General features: G+C 40.1%; 1 protein-coding gene across 1 annotated transcript in view; it reads left to right on the top strand.

Moving 5' to 3' along the window:
* Nucleotides 1–17,163, top strand: part of LOC128638604 (cytoplasmic phosphatidylinositol transfer protein 1) — a 340,423-nt gene that overhangs the window by 280,732 nt on the left and 42,528 nt on the right. Inside the window, exons 6-7 of the mRNA XM_053690660.1 lie at nt 16,069–16,161; nt 16,560–16,715. Coding sequence (XP_053546635.1) covers nt 16,069–16,161; nt 16,560–16,715 — 249 coding nt within the window. The remainder of the gene's footprint in view (nt 1–16,068; nt 16,162–16,559; nt 16,716–17,163) is intronic.

The following is a 17,163-nucleotide window of genomic DNA, read 5'->3' as shown; positions in this document are numbered from 1 at the left end:
GGTTTTCAAACCTGTCTTCAGGCCTCACTAACAGGCCAGATTTTGAGGATCTAAACATAATAGAGGAAAGAAAAAGAAGCATTATTTGGCACACTAACACAATTGTATAGGAGGGTGTCACTAACAATCTGCACTATGGAGAAGAGCATAAACAATAAAAACAAACAAACACACAACAAAATATTAAAAAACATATAGACATGCCCCTGTATGAGCTTCCCATCCAAAACATATAAAAAAAGAACCCACTACTATATAGAGACCAATTAGATCAGCACAAAAAGGGTGATTATCCACATTGTACTGTTTTTTTTTAATTGTTTTTATTTTATATTTTTATTGAGACAAACAAAAGGAAATAAAGTAATACAACTCTACATGGGTATGCACAGAGAAATTAGAAATATACAAAGGCAAACAATAAATCTTAGACAATGGTATAATAGTTATTATCTTGTACTTAACACATACATAGTACTTCATTTGCTGGTGCGTATAGAGGTAGAATTGCTCAGGAGTGAATATAGGGTCTCTTTTTAGTGGTATAAGAGGTGTTATAGATATAAGTTGACCAAGTTATGTCCCCGTTTCAAAAAGGGATAGGTCAGAGAGACCACTCCCTGTGAGCTGGAATGGATACAGAGTGATAATATATTAAAAGATCTACAAGTCCATTTGTGGTGAGGAAAGTATTTACCAAATAGCTGGCCAGGACTTTTGGAGTATACAAGGTATCTGTGCATATGGGGGGATATAACTAACAAGAATATGATAAGAGAGGAGAAAGATTACAGCGGACGAGAGCCGCTTGAATTAAAGAGAAATGGGTATAGGACCCAGGGGAGGGGAGGGGATATGGGAGGCGGAGCCACAGTAGGTCTCTCCCCATTAGATATAGCTGGTGTGGAGAGGGGGAAGATAAGCCTGGTAGATACTCTGGACATTTGTTTGGAATATACAGGGAGTGCAGAATTATTAGGCAAGTTGTATTTTTGAGGATTAATTTTATTATTGAACAACAACCATGTTCTCAATTAACCCAAAAAAATCATTAATATCAAAGCTGAATAGTTTTGGAAGTAGTTTTTAGTTTGTTTTTAGTTATAGCTATTTTAGGGGGATATCTGTGTGTGCAGGTGACTATTACTGTGCATAATTATTAGGCAACTTAACAAAAAACAAATATATACCCATTTCAATTATTTATTTTTACCAGTGAAAGCAATATAACATCTCAACATTCACAAATATACATTTCTGACATTCAAAAACAAAACAAAAACAAATCAGTGACCAATATAGCCACCTTTCTTTGCAAGGACACTCAAAAGCCTGCCATCCATGGATTCTGTCAGTGTTTTGATCTGTTCACCATCAACATTGCGTGCAGCAGCAACCACAGCCTCCCAGACACTGTTCAGAGAGGTGTACTGTTTTCCCTCCTTGTATATCTCACATTTGATGATGGACCACAGGTTCTCAATGGGGTTCAGATCAGGTGAACAAGGAGGCCATGTCATTAGATTTTCTTCTTTTATACCCTTTCTTGCCAGCCACGCTGTGGAGTACTTGGACGCGTGTGATGGAGCATTGTCCTGCATGAAAATCATGTTTTTCTTGAAGGATGCAGACTTCTTCCTGTACCACTGCTTGAAGAAGGTGTCTTCCAGAAACTGGCAGTAGGACTGGGAGTTGAGCTTGACTCCATCCTCAACCCGAAAAGGCCCCACAAGCTCATCTTTGATGATACAAGCCCAAACCAGTACTCCACCTCCACCTTGCTGGCATCTGAGTCGGACTGGAGCTCTCTGCCCTTTACCAATCCAGCCACGGGCCCATCCATCTGGCCCATCAAGACTCACTCTCATTTCATCAGTCCATAAAACCTTAGAAAAATCAGTCTTGAGATATTTCTTGGCCCAGTCTTGACGTTTCAGCTTGTGTGTCTTGTTCAGTGGTGGTCGTCTTTCAACCTTTCTTACCTTGGCCATGTCTCTGAGTATTGCACACCTTGTGCTTTTGGGCACTCCAGTGATGTTGCAGCTCTGAAATATGCCAAACTGGTGGCAAGTGGCATCTTGGCAGCTGCACGCTTGACTTTTCTCAGTTCATGGGCAGTTATTTTGCGCCTTGGTTTTTTCCACACGCTTCTTGCGACCCTGTTGACTATTTTGAATGAAACGCTTGATTGTTCGATGATCACCCTTCAGAAGCTTTGCAATTTTAAGAGTGCTGCATCCCTCTGCAAGATATCTCACTATTTTTTACTTTTCTGAGCCTGTCAAGTCCTTCTTTTGACCCATTTTGCCAAAGGAAAGGAAGTTGCCTAATAATTATGCGCACCTGATATAGGGTGTTGATGTAATTAGACCACACCCCCTTCTCATTACAGAGATGCACATCACCTAATATGCTTAATTGGTAGTAGGCTTTCGAGCCTATACAGCTTGGAGTAAGACAACATGCATAAAGAGGATGATGTGGTCAAAATACTCATTTGCCTAATAATTCTGCACTCCCTGTAAGGAGCGGGAGAGGTTAAACTTGCTGGTAGATAGCTAAATATTCTCTAATCTCATCTATGGTGGATTTGCAGAGACTTATAAATAAGGGGTGATATGCATATTCAACCATGGTCAAATCTCTAGAGAGACAAATATTAAACAAACAGACATTAGTTAAGTATAGGTTTCATATGTTATGCAGTCACTATATCAAGATGGTACAGAGTAGGATTAAGTTAGAATCAAGGAACTTTTAAGTTGAACTCTATCTAACTTGAGCGGTTTAAGCAATAGCAGTAATCTGGCTTGTCGTTAAACTGCGTTTAGGAGGAGTAGTTGTCTGGGTCTAGCTTGGCAATACAGGCTAACGGTGAAAATAAAACATGCTCAGCCAATTAAGAAATTGTTTGACATCTAGAGCCGCTATGATGTATCTAAGTAGATGAGACTAAACAGTGTTACAGACTAACTACTTAAAATCCATAATTATCGAGCGTGTACCAATGCTCTTTAAGGTACAAGATTATCAGCTATTCACATGCAAACACCATGAACCTATTGACACAGCATATTTTCATATTGTGGTGTCTGTCTGAAGGAACCTCCTGTGCTGTAGTAGGCATCACAGAGGTATATATACCTCTGTATCACAGAGGTATATATAAGGCATACAAAGATAATAGGTTATGAGGGAATAATACTAACTACAACAAATAATGAGTATAATCATACTAACATACTGCCCTCTGGTTCCAGGTGGGATTATAACTGCTGTTAGGGCCAGCAACTAGTGTTAAGTAAATAATATAGTTATGCTAGTAACTGGAAACACGGAACTTTAAGTCTAAGGCATATGTTGGTAGGCTGTATATGTGTCTCCTCTACATGTATAATCTCATAAGTCAGGAACTGGATGTAGCTGTAACTACCTGGGGCAAGACCTAGGCAAAAACACAGTATGAAGCAAAAAGGGACTATATTGACATTACATATTGTATAATACTCATCTAATTATTAGCAACAGGTCCAGGGGAGAGATGTATATATTATCAAAAGTTCCCACTCAGGTGCAGAAGTAATATACATCTTTGGGACGGGTATACTACACTTGTGAGGGTCAGTCCGGGAATATGCATTGTAAACTGAAGAAACAGCCGAGACCAAAATGAAAGTCCCAAACTGATCGGGGTAACAGCTGCATCCAACTGAATAGTCTTCATAAACGTCTCCTGAAGCTAGCAAGTGTCTATTAAATCCTCAGCTGCTGTAGCGATAAAAATACAAGCTGTAATATAATGTAGCTGGTGTATACGCACACAGATCGAACTCAGCGTGCAAGGTATCATGAAATAGGCTGTGACATAGACACAAGGGTCTCATCTCACGAACCCCAAGAGACGTTCTCAGCTGCTATGAACCCCCACAATGACCATCCTCTAGCCGACTCCTGTGGCCGTTGTCGCTTCTGACTCTGACAGCTGCCCTGGAGTAAAGGAAGCATGTGACCCAGTAAAACAGCACCTCTCAATGTCTCCGAGACCGAAGGCTAGAGAATCGCAAAAATTTGCCCTTCTGGGAAGTGGAGAACCCAAGGCAGTTTCACAGAGCGGCTTACTTAGTATAGCTCTCATGGGATCCTCCAGGTGAGTGTGCATAGTAAGTTTCGAGTACGGCACTGACAGGCTGTGTTGAAATTTCTCCCGGCCCTGATCGCAAGAAATCCTATCTGTCTCTGCTTGGACCGTAGCTGCTTTCTGGGGGACAGTGAGATCTAGGTTGTATGAGAGCTGTGTACCGGTAACTAAAGTAGTTCCAGAATCTTTGCTGCAGTCTTGCCTGTCACATGTGGTGGGAAATAGATCTAAAAGTTGCTTAAATAGTAAGCTCATTTCTGAAAAGTGATTTTTCAGGATCTTACCAACATGATCCTCAAACCTGTGCAGCGCGGTTTCTAGCTCCATTTTGCTGGTGTTAATGAGAGGTCTCTCCAATAATTTTATTAAAATGAAACCCTCACTGCTGCGTCAGACCGTTTTTAGGCCTCAAACTGTAGTGTCATTGATAGAGCTCCAAACATCCACCGACTGTAAATGTATTCTTTGCAGAGTTGACAGACTTGATTATTCTTAGTTTCTGGAAAATTTCAAGATGTAGGTTATCAGAAAATTGTATATTTGTCCATCTTCAATTAACCAGAGCAGAGGAGGCGGACATGACCAGCTGTAACGGATCATGTCCGCCCCACATCGATGAATGCTGACAGCAAACACTGTCGGCATTTATTATTGCACAAGCATTTCTAGTGAAATGCTTGTGCAATGCCGCCTCCTGCACATTAATAAAGAACGCTGCTTCTTAACTTAAGTTTCCAGCGAGCCTGAAGGCTTGCGCGGAAATAGCAGCATAGACTGCTTCTTAAAGTGGCCCCTTAAGATATACTCATAAATGTTATAATAAAGGAGGGTAGTATCTGAAATAGAGCACAGGTGAAATCATCAGCTGATTATTAAACATGGTTATTTTACCTGCTGTCACCCAAGGTAATCCTGAAAATCTGGCCTGTTAGGGAGGCATAAGGATAGGTTTGAAAACCAGTGGCCTAGATCAATACCTTGGGCTGTCTACTTTAAAAATATAAATAGTTTTCATAGATACATAAAAAAGGCTCTTTCTGTTTAAATGGAGTGATAGCAAAGATGCTAAAAATTCTCTGTTAAGTTTTTCTTCGGAATTCCCGGTAGCTGAAGGGGTTAATCAAACATGTGTAGGATTTACATTTGTGTTTAATACCCCTTTAATATTAGATCATGTCTATTTAATTGCTTAGAGCTTGACTCCTTTCAAGTGATTATATAACTGACTAGAGTTGGCTGTATAACAGCTTATTTTCGTTGTCACAGTAAGGGGTGAACACTTATGCCGTCAACAAGTTTTTTGTTTTTTATTTGTAACTTAGAGCAGGATTTATCAAAGCAATTCTCATAAAATTGCGCCTATAAATCAGCATGCGACTGAATTCCCTGATTTATTAATGGCAAATGCACCAAATTGGGCAATTCTGAATATATATTCATCTCTTCATTCGCATTTGCCAAGGCGCATCGGTGCGCTTAAAAAAGGGTTAAATTTGCTTGTTTTCTTCATAAATGGAAAGAGTCCACAGCTGCATTCATTACTTTTGGAAAGTCAGAACCTGACCACTAGGAGGAGGCAAAGACACCCCAGTCAAAGGCTTAAATACCCCCCCCCCACACTTCCCTCATTCCCCAGTCATTCTTTGCCTTTCGTCCCAGGAGGTTGGCAGAGAAGTGTCAGAAGTTTTTTTCGATAGTCTCTTATGGAGGGTAGTACTCTTCGGCATGGGACTGGAGTTTTAAGTAGTCCTGTCGGTCTCTCAGTGAGAGCATGGGTGAAAGTTAGAGTCCGGAGATGCAGGGAGAGTCTTTCTGCGAAACCATCCCAACTCATATTAACAGCTCCACAAGCAATCAGCGTTGACGAGTTTCGCTGCCTGCTTTTTTTCTCTCGAGTCCATGGCTATCTGTCACACTCTAAGGGCTGTGTTTCTGTTCCATGGCGTAGATTCTGGTAAGATTGTTTCATTTTACTTTCATCATGGATGTATTGTTATTACAACTGTTTATCCGAGAGGGGCTACAAACTTTCAGGGATAATTTTAACATAGGGTCTTATTGAGGCTCCTTTTTGTATCTCAGAATTAAGAGTTAATATCTCCTGAGGGGGTTTATTGAACAGGGGGGTTTATAATCATGTTTGTTATATGATTCTGTCTGCTACTGTGTAGTGTTGCTTGGGCTCATGGCTATTTTGGAACATAATGGCCTATGTCTAGTAACACGGCATTTACCTTGTGACTGGGCGTGGCCACATTTTGGCTCTCCATTTCCAAATTCCTGACCGTGTGGCGACGGAGAAATTCTGGTTCGCTGGTGTCTGGTTCCCTGAAGGTGGTGAGTGTCCCAGCCATTGGGGGTGTAAGGTGCCATTTTGATTTTTCTTATTGGTCCATTTTTTATTCAATATCCCAGTTATGGAGGATTCTGATTTTGTGGAGACGGATGTCTCTGTTTCAGTCTCTACTTCTTGCGAAGAATATGAATTGGCCTGGGTGATACATGCCCATCAGTTATGTTCTGAATGCTGTTTTAGAGTGCTCTGTTCCTCGGGATCGGGTAATCAGGTGCCCTCTGAGCCATCCACCTATGGGGATTCTATTTCCCATGAGGCGAGTTCCCTACCACCAACTCTTACTACGCATGCAGGTAATCCAAACGCTACTTATCCTTCTATGGCCTGTTCCCACCGGAGGTTACGACACAGTTCCGCATGGCCATATCTTTGGCGCTGGCGCATCTGCACCTCCCGGGAGTGTGCTTACGATATTGTCCGTGTTCCGTTAACCCGGGGCTCATCAGGCGTGGGATCGCCTAGTCTTGTTCAGCCCTCCGGGGGAGTGACTGCCCCTGAGGCCTCAGGCGGTCAACCGTCGGACCAGTGTTTTCTTATGTCCCGGCAGGGTTATGTTGAGCCTTTCGTTATAGACTGGCGCCCCTTTGTGTTCTACTGAGGCACGTTTTGGCGTTGCTGGAGGATCCCACTCTTAATGGGTCTGGGGATTCTCAGTCTTACTCTACGACTGGCTTGCTTGCATAGACATAAGGGGGTTAAGTAATCTTTTTATAGTCTTTGTTATTTGTTAATCCTTTTCCAGTGCTGAGCTTGGAGGTCTCTGACCCCTGTTGGGCTGGTCCTGCGGGTCTGTCTGTTCTTACTGGGCAATAACCTACGGGTTGCCTTATTTTTTATTTGGTCTAAAGCTCATGTTTCCTTCAGGAACTTTCTTCTCTGGAATTGATGCTCGCGATTTTGTGGTCGCACTGTTTACTTATACAAGTAAGGACATACTAGTCCTATGTTCTGTCTGACTATTCTTTATCCCTCCATCTCGGGGGAAACTTTATGTGGCCTTGACAGTGTTGGGGCCCTTGGGTTCAGGCTGGTCCTGACTGGGTACAAATCCTTCTGTCTTTGAGGCCTAGTTCAGACATGTGGCGCCTTTTTATGTCCGGCTGGTCCGGTGAGGGTGTCTAGTTATCAGAATATGATTTATGTTGTTTACTTGTTATCAGAATATGATTTATGTTGTTTACTTGTTATTTTATAAGCTTCAACTAGCATTTTGAGAGGACTTGATGGTCCGTGGTTGCTTAAGGGCATGGGGGATTGGTTCAGTCCTCATTTGCTTTTCAATCTAGTGGGCCGGGACTCCGTTGAGATCCGCAGCGACATGCTCAGTCGTTTCCGAATTATCCGGGAACTAGAGTGTTCCGTCCTGTTGTGGGTTGGAGGCTTGGAGGATTTAGGTCCTTCATACCGCCGTTCTTACAGTTTTGCCTTTCATGGTCTCTTTGTAAGTTTCCTTTTAGGACTTGTTCCTTTCAGATATTCTCTTTCTTTGGGTCAAGACTTTCTGGACTTCATACGGTTTTTCTGGCAGCTTTGGCCGCTTTATTAGGAATTGAAGGCCGGGAGGCTCTGTCTTCCTTCGGGAGATAGTCATCTCCATATCAGGGGCGATAGGAGGTGTTGTCTCTTTTTCCAAGCTTTCTGCTTAGGGGATGTCTTTCTGCCTGGGTTTGGGATGCTTTGCATTCTTCTCCCTTGGGTGTGGTCCTCTGAGGATTTTGGAGACTAGCCTTTCCTTTCTACTCTCTGTTTCAGGTGACTGTTCTCGTTCTCATTTCCCTTGTGTTGCCCTTGGGGCCTTTGGGTTCTAGAGAAATTGCGTAACTTTGTCGCGGCCTAGCATCTTGTTGGGGGGGTGTTGACCTCCGGCCAAGGGTGTTCTCTTCCCTTTGGGCTGGTAATTATGAGTGAGTCCTGTACCCGTTTTCCGGGTTCCCCGGTTATTATCCCCTGTGATGTCTGATTGCTTCAGACGGAGTATTCTGGGTCCCGGGTCCAGGGTTCTTGTCTTGGATCCTTCTTGGATGTCTGGAGACTTATGATCCTGTGAACTGGTTCAGGACGACCCAGTTTTTTTTCAGGGACCCTATGTTGCGACATAGGGGCTAGCTCATTGGGCTTGCAAGCAGGAAGGTCAGAGTTCACATCAACCTTCGGCTACTGGTTATAAACTTTAAGGCCTGACAGAGTGTGCTACTTTTCATGGGGAGTTTTTTTCTCTGTTGGGTCAACAGTGGTGTCTGGATGATTTTTCATTCGGTCCGTGTTTTGATCATACTATGGCTTCATGTCTTGTGGACATGTACCCTGTTCTTATCTGTGCCCTTCCCTTTTGAGGGGATAGTGTGTCTTCCTTATGAGTTGGGGTTTTCTCTCTTTGGAAGGTCATTGTTCTGCCCTGTGTGTAGGAGGTTGGATCAGGTGGCTTATTTCTGTAAGGGGCAGTATCTGCTGCTCTGTGGGCTCTGTTCCGCATGTTGGAAATTGATCTCTCTACGTAGAGACTGTCTAAGATAGTTGTGACAGGTCTTCCTACGGATCTATTGCACTTTTATCTGTTCCAAGTCCAAGGGGGTTCTCCTTGGGAGTGCTTTATTTTGGAGGAGTGGATTGGATTGGCACCCGAGCTCTGTTGGGGTGGGTTAGTCCCCCTTTTTTCTTTTCATTCCCTGGGGGCTTGTGGGTGGGGTCTTTCTGTCCCCCCTGTCTATTGCACATGTCTGTCGCTTGGGCTGATCCGATGTTGGAGCAGGATCTGAGATCTGTTGCTCTGCAATTTCGTCCTCGGGCATTTGAGGTATGGTAAGCCTCTTTGAGGTTTCTCCTTTTTCTATCAAGATTTGTGGGAAGGACTGGCGGCTCTTAGATAGCCTGCAACGTTTTCCGCTGGTTATTGGATACTTAGCAATCTGAAGGATCCTATCTTCAGCTGCTTTCTACTTGCCCCGCAAGTATTTAAGTTTCAGAGTCATTTTTAGATGACTGCAGCGTGCAGTGTTTTTGCTTCAGGTGTTGTTCATCAGACCTATCTGAGGTTGCTTTCTAGAGTGCAGTTGCACTGTGTTGGGGGAAGATCCTCTCTCTGTTTCAGACTACCGGCCTTATCCCGTGGTTTCTATATTTCTGGGGTTGGGGCGTTGCCTCCCCTTGTTTCTATGAGACTGGTTGGGTCTCTGTTAGCCTGACCCTGTTTCTCTGTTTTTTTGCTCTGTGTTTGTGCCCTTTTTAGGGTGGTTTTTTTTCTGGAGTTCCTTATGCTAGCTGTACAGCTAGCTCAGCATACTAATGCACTGTGGTGCACTGTAGCAAACCGAGGGTTGCAAGTTCGATCCCCGACGAGGTCTACTCAGCCTTTCCTCCTTTAGAGGTTGATAAAATGAGCAGCGCCTTGAGTCCCTTAAGGGGGATTAGCCGCGCTTTACAAGTACAATCATGTTTTCTCTGTGTGGAAGAATACGGTAGTTTGTTCCCTTTCTTTAGTAAGGGGTGTGTTGTTTGGAGACCGACTGCTGGACGACGGTGTCTCTTGGAGGCTGTTGACTCAGTCGATTCTAGTTCCTGTGGTCTCTAGCAAGGCTTGTGGACTATCTGCGGGTCAGTGTCCTTGGGCCTTTTAATTTTTTTCAAAGTTGTTCTCGGCTTCGGACAAAGCTGGATTTTGTTGGGTAGGGGTTTTTAGGCCTGGTTCCCTCAGAATGGACCGTCTCTTGTACCCTCCTGTTTTTGCATTCAGTGTCCTCTATAGCTTGGGTATTGTTTTCCCAAAAGTAATGAATGCAGCTGTGGACTCTTTCCATTTATGAAGAAAAACTTAAATGATGCTTACCTGATCATTTTCTTTTCTTCAGATGGAAAGAGTCCACAGCTCCCTGCTCGTATTTTTTCTGTGGGGCGTCTGTTATTTTTGTTCTTCTGGCATATTTTTACTCTGATATTTCTTCTACTGTTCCTTGTTCCCTTGGCAGAATGACTGGGGGATGAGGGAAGTGGGGGAGGTATTTAAGCCTTTGGCTGGGGTGTCTTTGCCTCCTCCTGGTGGCCAGGTTCTGAATTCCCAAAAGTAATGAATGCAGCTGTGGACTCTTTCCATCTGGAGAAAAGAAAATTATCAGGTAAGCATAATTTAAGTTTTTAGTCACGTTTCCTAGAGTCTGCCTTAGCATTGTGCCCAATTACCAATTTATCTTCGTTTCTTTGCACCTTTGGAGAACGCAAAGTTCTCCTACAAATACGCTTATTATAGTTCTCCATAGGTACTGTGGAGAACAGCATTAAAAATCATTATGTCTGTGAGCTCATGTCATGATCACATCTTTTTTTAATGGAGTACTTTCTGATTCTAGCAGGTCATACATATTTATTTTATTATAATCGGTTATTTGTAGAACGCCAACAGATTCCGCAGCGCTACATATGCCAAAAATAGAATGCAAAATTGCCCCACAAAGAATGAAAATTGTATTAACAATTTGAATTTGTTACAATTATATAAGTTCATTATTATAAAAAAGTTAAAGTAAAAATGTTTTGTGGTAGCACTCCAAAATGAATGCACAATTTTTTTGCCCCATGTAAACCGCAAATGTAATAGATTACTTGAAGACTGCAAAAAATACTACCTAAAAAAAATACAGGTTTAAAATGATAAATCAGCAGAACTTCCTTTTTTCACATGAAGAAATTAATCATAATCTGCCCCAGCTTGCCTTCCAAATTAATAAAAAATTTTTTATAAATTTGTGTGCACCGGTGCGCCTCTCCAAGGTCGAGCTGCAGAGAACTCAGAGGAGAATACAAAGGAGAATTCTCCTAGCCCTTGATATATCTAGCCCTTAAAATAGGTAACAGAACGTTTTACCCACAACAAAGTTATCAGAAAATCCAAATTAAATCAATTTTCATTTAATTATATTGAGATTTATATGGGTGGTTACACAAAGCTTTTCCAATAGAATCGTACAAAACCAAATTACCGACAAGTAGTTTTGAGGTTCTTACATTCAGTAGAATGGACTAACTGACAAATACACAATTGAAAGACAATGCAATTAGCACTTTGAATTTAATATGAGCAGTAAAATATTTTCTGGCAAATTTCAAAGTTATTCCAATTTTCTCTCCCCGTATCATGTGGCAGCCACCAGCCAACCACAAAATACATATTGGTATATACTATGCACTTTTGAGCATGCTCAGTAGGAGCTGGAGCCTCAGAAAGTGTGCATTTACAAAGATTTTTCATATTGAATGTATATAGGAAAAAAAAATGCAAGCATTATCTGAATCATGAAACTTAATTTTTGACTAGTGGCCCTTTAATTCAAACTAAAAAACGCATTCCACTCACATTTTTACTTAAAGGGACAAGAAACACAAAAATGTATTTCGTGATTTTTTTTCCAGTTTATTTCTATTATCAAAGTTGCTTCATTCTCTTGGTATCCTTTGTTGAAGAAGCAGCAGTGCACTTCTGGGAGCTAACTAAATGCATTTAGCGAACCAATGACAAGAGGCATTTATTTGCAGCTTACAATCAGCATCTAGCTCCCAGTCATGAGAATACCTAGGTATGTTTTTCAACTAATGATATAAAGGGGTAGATTTATAACCCTTTATCGCCCTGCATCGCTAAATGCCGACAGCATACGCTGTCTGCATTTAACATTGTACAAGAATTTCTGGTGTAATGCTTGTGCAATGCTGCCCCCTGCATATTTGTGGCCAATTTGCGGCTAGCAGGGGTGTCAGTCATCCCGATCGTATCTGATACGGGATGATTGCAGTCCGTCACCTCAGAGGTGGTGGATGAGTTTAGGTGCAGTGGTCTTAAGATCGCTGCTTCTTAACTCCTGTTTCCAGCAAACCAGAATGCTCGCATGGAATAAGCAGCATCCGCTGCTTAATAAATTGGCCCCCCAAAGACTCCAACAATTGAAATAATAGAAGTAAATTGAAAAGTTACCTAAAATCTCATACTGTGGCCTCTAGTTATCAAGGTCTGGCGGACCTGATCCGACACTGCGGATCAGATCCACCAGACCTCGCTTAATACGGCGAGCAATACGCTCACCGTATTCAGCATTACACCAGCAGCTCACAAGAGCTGCTTGTGCAACGCCGCCCCCTGCAGACTTGCGGCCAATAAGGGTGTCAATCAACCTGATTGTACTTGATCTGGTTGATTTCCGACGATGTCTGTCCGTCTGCTCAGAGCAGGCGGACAGGTTATGGAGCAGCGGTCTTTGTGACCGCTGCTTCATAACTGCTGTTTCTGGCGAGCCTGCAGGCTTGCCAGAAACACGGGGCATCAAGCTCCATTCGGAGCTTGATACATATGCCCCTCTGTCTGAATGATGAAATAACATTTTGGGGTTTCATGTCCCTTTAAAATAATATTTCAATATAATGTATATTTATCTATCTATCTATATATATATCTATATATCTATATCTATATATACCGGTATATGTATATGTATGTATATATATATATATATATATATATATATATATATATATATATATATATATATATATTATTGCAAAGATTGTAAAAACTATAGTACTGTTATGTGTAAAAAATGCAGCTCAAGCTGTTATTTACTTTGTTATATTTAAAATATGGCATTGAAATATATTACTTTTTGTGTGTGTGCCTGGGATGAAAAAACAATGTTTATGTGCTTGTGGGGTGTATCTATGCCCACCAAAGAGTTCTCTGTAAGTTTCTTCTTTACCGCAAGTCTATAAACAAAAACATATTTTTTTCAGCCCTGGAACACCCCCCCTGTTAGTTTTAAAAGCTCTTCCTGTTGCCTTACTTTCAAAGTCAAATAAAACAGCTTTAAACTAACATTGTTTAGATAGATAGATAGATAGATAGATAGATAGATAGATAGATACTAGATAGATAGATATATATGTAGATAGGTAGATGATAGATAGATAGATAGATAGATAGATGGATAGATAAACCAGACCATTGTGCTTTCTAGCAGCCAAGGAGTTAAAGTTTTGCAAGAAAATGATCATGCCATGTGGGCACCTGTTTAAAGTTGAGAGTTAAGGAAATTTGACTTACAAAGTTGAAAATACAAATCTGAATTGAACTTATTTGCATCAGTATAGAAGAGCTACTTAAACTGTACAGACAAACAAAAAATATGGCCATACAAAACCACAAAAGCTGAGCCGACAATAGCCCATTGGACGGCTCTGTAATAAAACATTGATACGCCCTGTATAGAATATAAATATTGATTCAGAGCAAGTTGCCAGTTTAACAAATGTTTATTTTGAAATAGAACAACATATAAATGCAGCTGGATCGTCCTGGTGGACACTAGATAAGCTTCCAGTACAAATATATAAATGGAAAATGGATATATAAAAATATGAATGTAATGTAGGATTTATGACCGTAAAAACGTGTTAAACCTGGTGATCGTGCAATTGGATGTTTAATAATAAGTAGTCTCAAGCTATAAACTAATACAAAAATAAGGATAAAAAAATAAAGTAAAGCCCTTAACACATTCATTGCTGGACAAATTTGTCTATGGTGGAAAAACAATTAACACAAATGTAACCCCCTATAAAAAGTAAATTAAACTAAAATAAAACAATGTTGCAAACTACATTAATAATTATTTGTTTTGCCTGATTTCCCTGCAAAATACCCCATAGAGGCTGGAGTGCTTCAATCAATTATAAATCTAGGAAAACATAGGACCCTGCAACATTTTGTATAAACTAATTTGCACGTGTCCCTAACTGGCACATATAATGGAGACCAGGGTTATGAATTTCACCAGGTTTTACATGGGGGTATATCCATGGATTCTTCTTAAAGGGCCATAATACCCAAATGTTTAAACACTTGAAAGTGATGCAGTATAGCTGTAAACAGCTGATTAGAAAATATCACCTGAACATCTCTATGTAAAAAAGAAAGATATTTTACCTCAAAAGTTCCTCAGTAGCCACATCCCATTATAAAGGACTTCTAAGCAGCATATCAGTATGTCTGTCCCGGGACAGCCGAAGGGTTGAGCCTTGCGCACTCTCATGTTATTTCCCTATTCAGTGTAAGGAAGTTTACAATGAAATCTCATGAGAGTTAAGTGAAATCTCATGAGATCACAGTAAAAGAGTTCATGACCTCAGCACTGCTGATGCTGATTGGCTGCTGTTCATTTCTTCATTATTATTTTTTTACCTGCAGCTGGGCTGCAGCTGAGTTTAACTTTTTACACAGAACTTACTCTGCTGAGCTGAGGAAATTGTGAGGTAAAATATCTTCCTTTTTTACATAGAGAGGCTCAGCTGGTGATATTTTCCTGTCAGCTTTTTACAGTTATACTGCATCAGTTTCAAGGGATTTAGCATATGAGTATTCTGTCCCTTTAATCTGCAAAGCATTGTAGAATTGTGCAAAATAACAGTGTTAAATGGTTGTGAAACATATGCACATCTTCAGCAATGTTGTGCTTAATTGTTGATTTATGTGTGCATGAATAAAAACTAAGGTCACTTTAAATGACTTCTAATAAGATACCTAAGTAGAGTAAACTCCCAGTTAACCGGCACCCATGGGGATTGGCAGATTCCGGATAAGTGTAGTTTCTGGTTGCTTGAGAGTTACTATTAAAAATAGGCCTAACTAGTTCTATAACCCATACTATACTATAAACACTGTATTTTACCTTCATTAGTTAGAGCAAATCTGGAATACTGTGTACAGTTCTGGAAACCATATCTTCAGAAAGATATAAATAAACTAGAAGCTGTCCAAAGGAGGGCTACTAAAATGGCACATGGTCTAAAATATAAAACGTACAAAGAAAGACTCTATGATCTAAATATGTATAGCTTAGAGGATAGAAGGGAAAGAGGTGACATGATAGAAACCTTCAAATATATGAAGGGACTTAATAAAATAGAAGCTGAACGCATTTTTCCCAAAAAAATAAATGTCAAAACAAGGGGTCACAATCTAAAGTTAGAGGGTAGCAGATCCAGGAGAAATTTGAGGAAGCATTTTTTTATAGAAAGGGTGGTGGATTCATGGAAAAAACTTCCATTTGAGGTGGTAAACACAAAGACTAAAGGAATTCAAAAATGCCTGGGACATGCATAAGGCTATCCTAAGGAAAAAGTAACATGTAATATGATGGGCCTTTTTGGTTTTTATTTACCGTCAAATTCTATGTTTCTATGTTACTTGATATTAATATTTAAATACAGTAAATAAAGGCAAATTATTAATTAATATTAATGCCGCCCCGGGCAGCGTGATGGCTAATTCTCAGACTGCCTTGTGCTCACAACTTTCAAGAGCAGTTATGTAGGGTCTGGTGGCATAAAATAGGGCTTTCTTTCACCTTCAAGAGCCCACTATAGAGAAAGGAAGCTGCGGCGCAAAGTTAGTGTTCATTTTAATGTACAGTATCTTTGTTTTTTTTATGGTTGCTTGAGTTCCGGTTAACTGAGAGTTTACTGTACATAGATTGTAAATAATATATGAAATGACATCTGCACAATGTGAGTTTAAATAGGAATTTTGCTAACATTTCAGGTCTTTGGAGAAAAGCCCACCCCTGAGGAAGATGTTTGCTTTGTGGATATTGCCATTGATGATATCCCAGAAGGTTATTATAAAAAGTCAGAGGTACAATATATATACACATATGTATAAAAACATATCTTTTTGTCACTTTAATTGTGATTATTTCCATATTTTTAAACTAATATCACACATTTATATCATCTGTATTTTTAGCAGTAGCTATTTTATAAATGTGCATAATAAAATGATGACATTTTCTAAAATTGTTGAACAATATGTTAAATAAAATGTTGTTTTACAAATAAATGTGAGAAGTAATGCAATAAATATTTTAACACTGTCAACATCCATATTCGCTTCCTTCACAATGTAATAGGAAAAGGTAGTGATTTTTATTGTAGAATGCACTATGTTAAAGGAGAATGTATTAATTATGCATTTAACTTTTTATGCATTTATTATGTCTAAACGTATATAGACATGACGTATTTCTCACGCAGGACCTCAGAACTTTCCATTCAGAAAAGACAGGTCGGGGGCCATTATTAGAAGACTGGAAAGAGACTACACAGCCAATTATGTGCTCCTATAAATTAGTCGCAGCCAAATTTGAGGTTTATGGATTTCAGTCAAGAGTAGAAAGCTTTGTCCACAAGGTAAGTAAAGTTTATCACATCCTTTTAGTTTACTAAATGTGTACAAATGTCCAAAAAATGTAAGATTTAGATAGAGTGTGCAATTTTAATAGACGTTTCATTTTACTTCTATTATCACATGTACTGGGAACTAGTTGGTGATAAGTGGCTACATACATATGCCTCATGTCATGGGATCACCAGGTGTGTTCACCTAGGTCCCAGTAGTACATTGATCTTCTGGAACTGACTTCTAACTGTGTGTTTAACCCCATATGCAATCAATAGTGCATTAATACAGGGAGTGCAGAATTATTAGGCAATTTGTATTTTTGAGGATTCATTTTATTATTGAACAACAACCATGTTCTCAATTAACCCAAAAAACTCATTAATATCAAAGCTGAATATTTTTGGAAGTAGTTTTTAGTTTGTTTTTAGTTATAGCTATTTTAGGGGGATATCTGTG

Source organism: Bombina bombina, chromosome 8 (assembly GCF_027579735.1).
Source record: "Bombina bombina isolate aBomBom1 chromosome 8, aBomBom1.pri, whole genome shotgun sequence".
Taxonomy (NCBI): Eukaryota; Metazoa; Chordata; class Amphibia; order Anura; family Bombinatoridae; genus Bombina; species Bombina bombina.
This window is presented reverse-complemented; position numbering and strand designations above follow the sequence as displayed.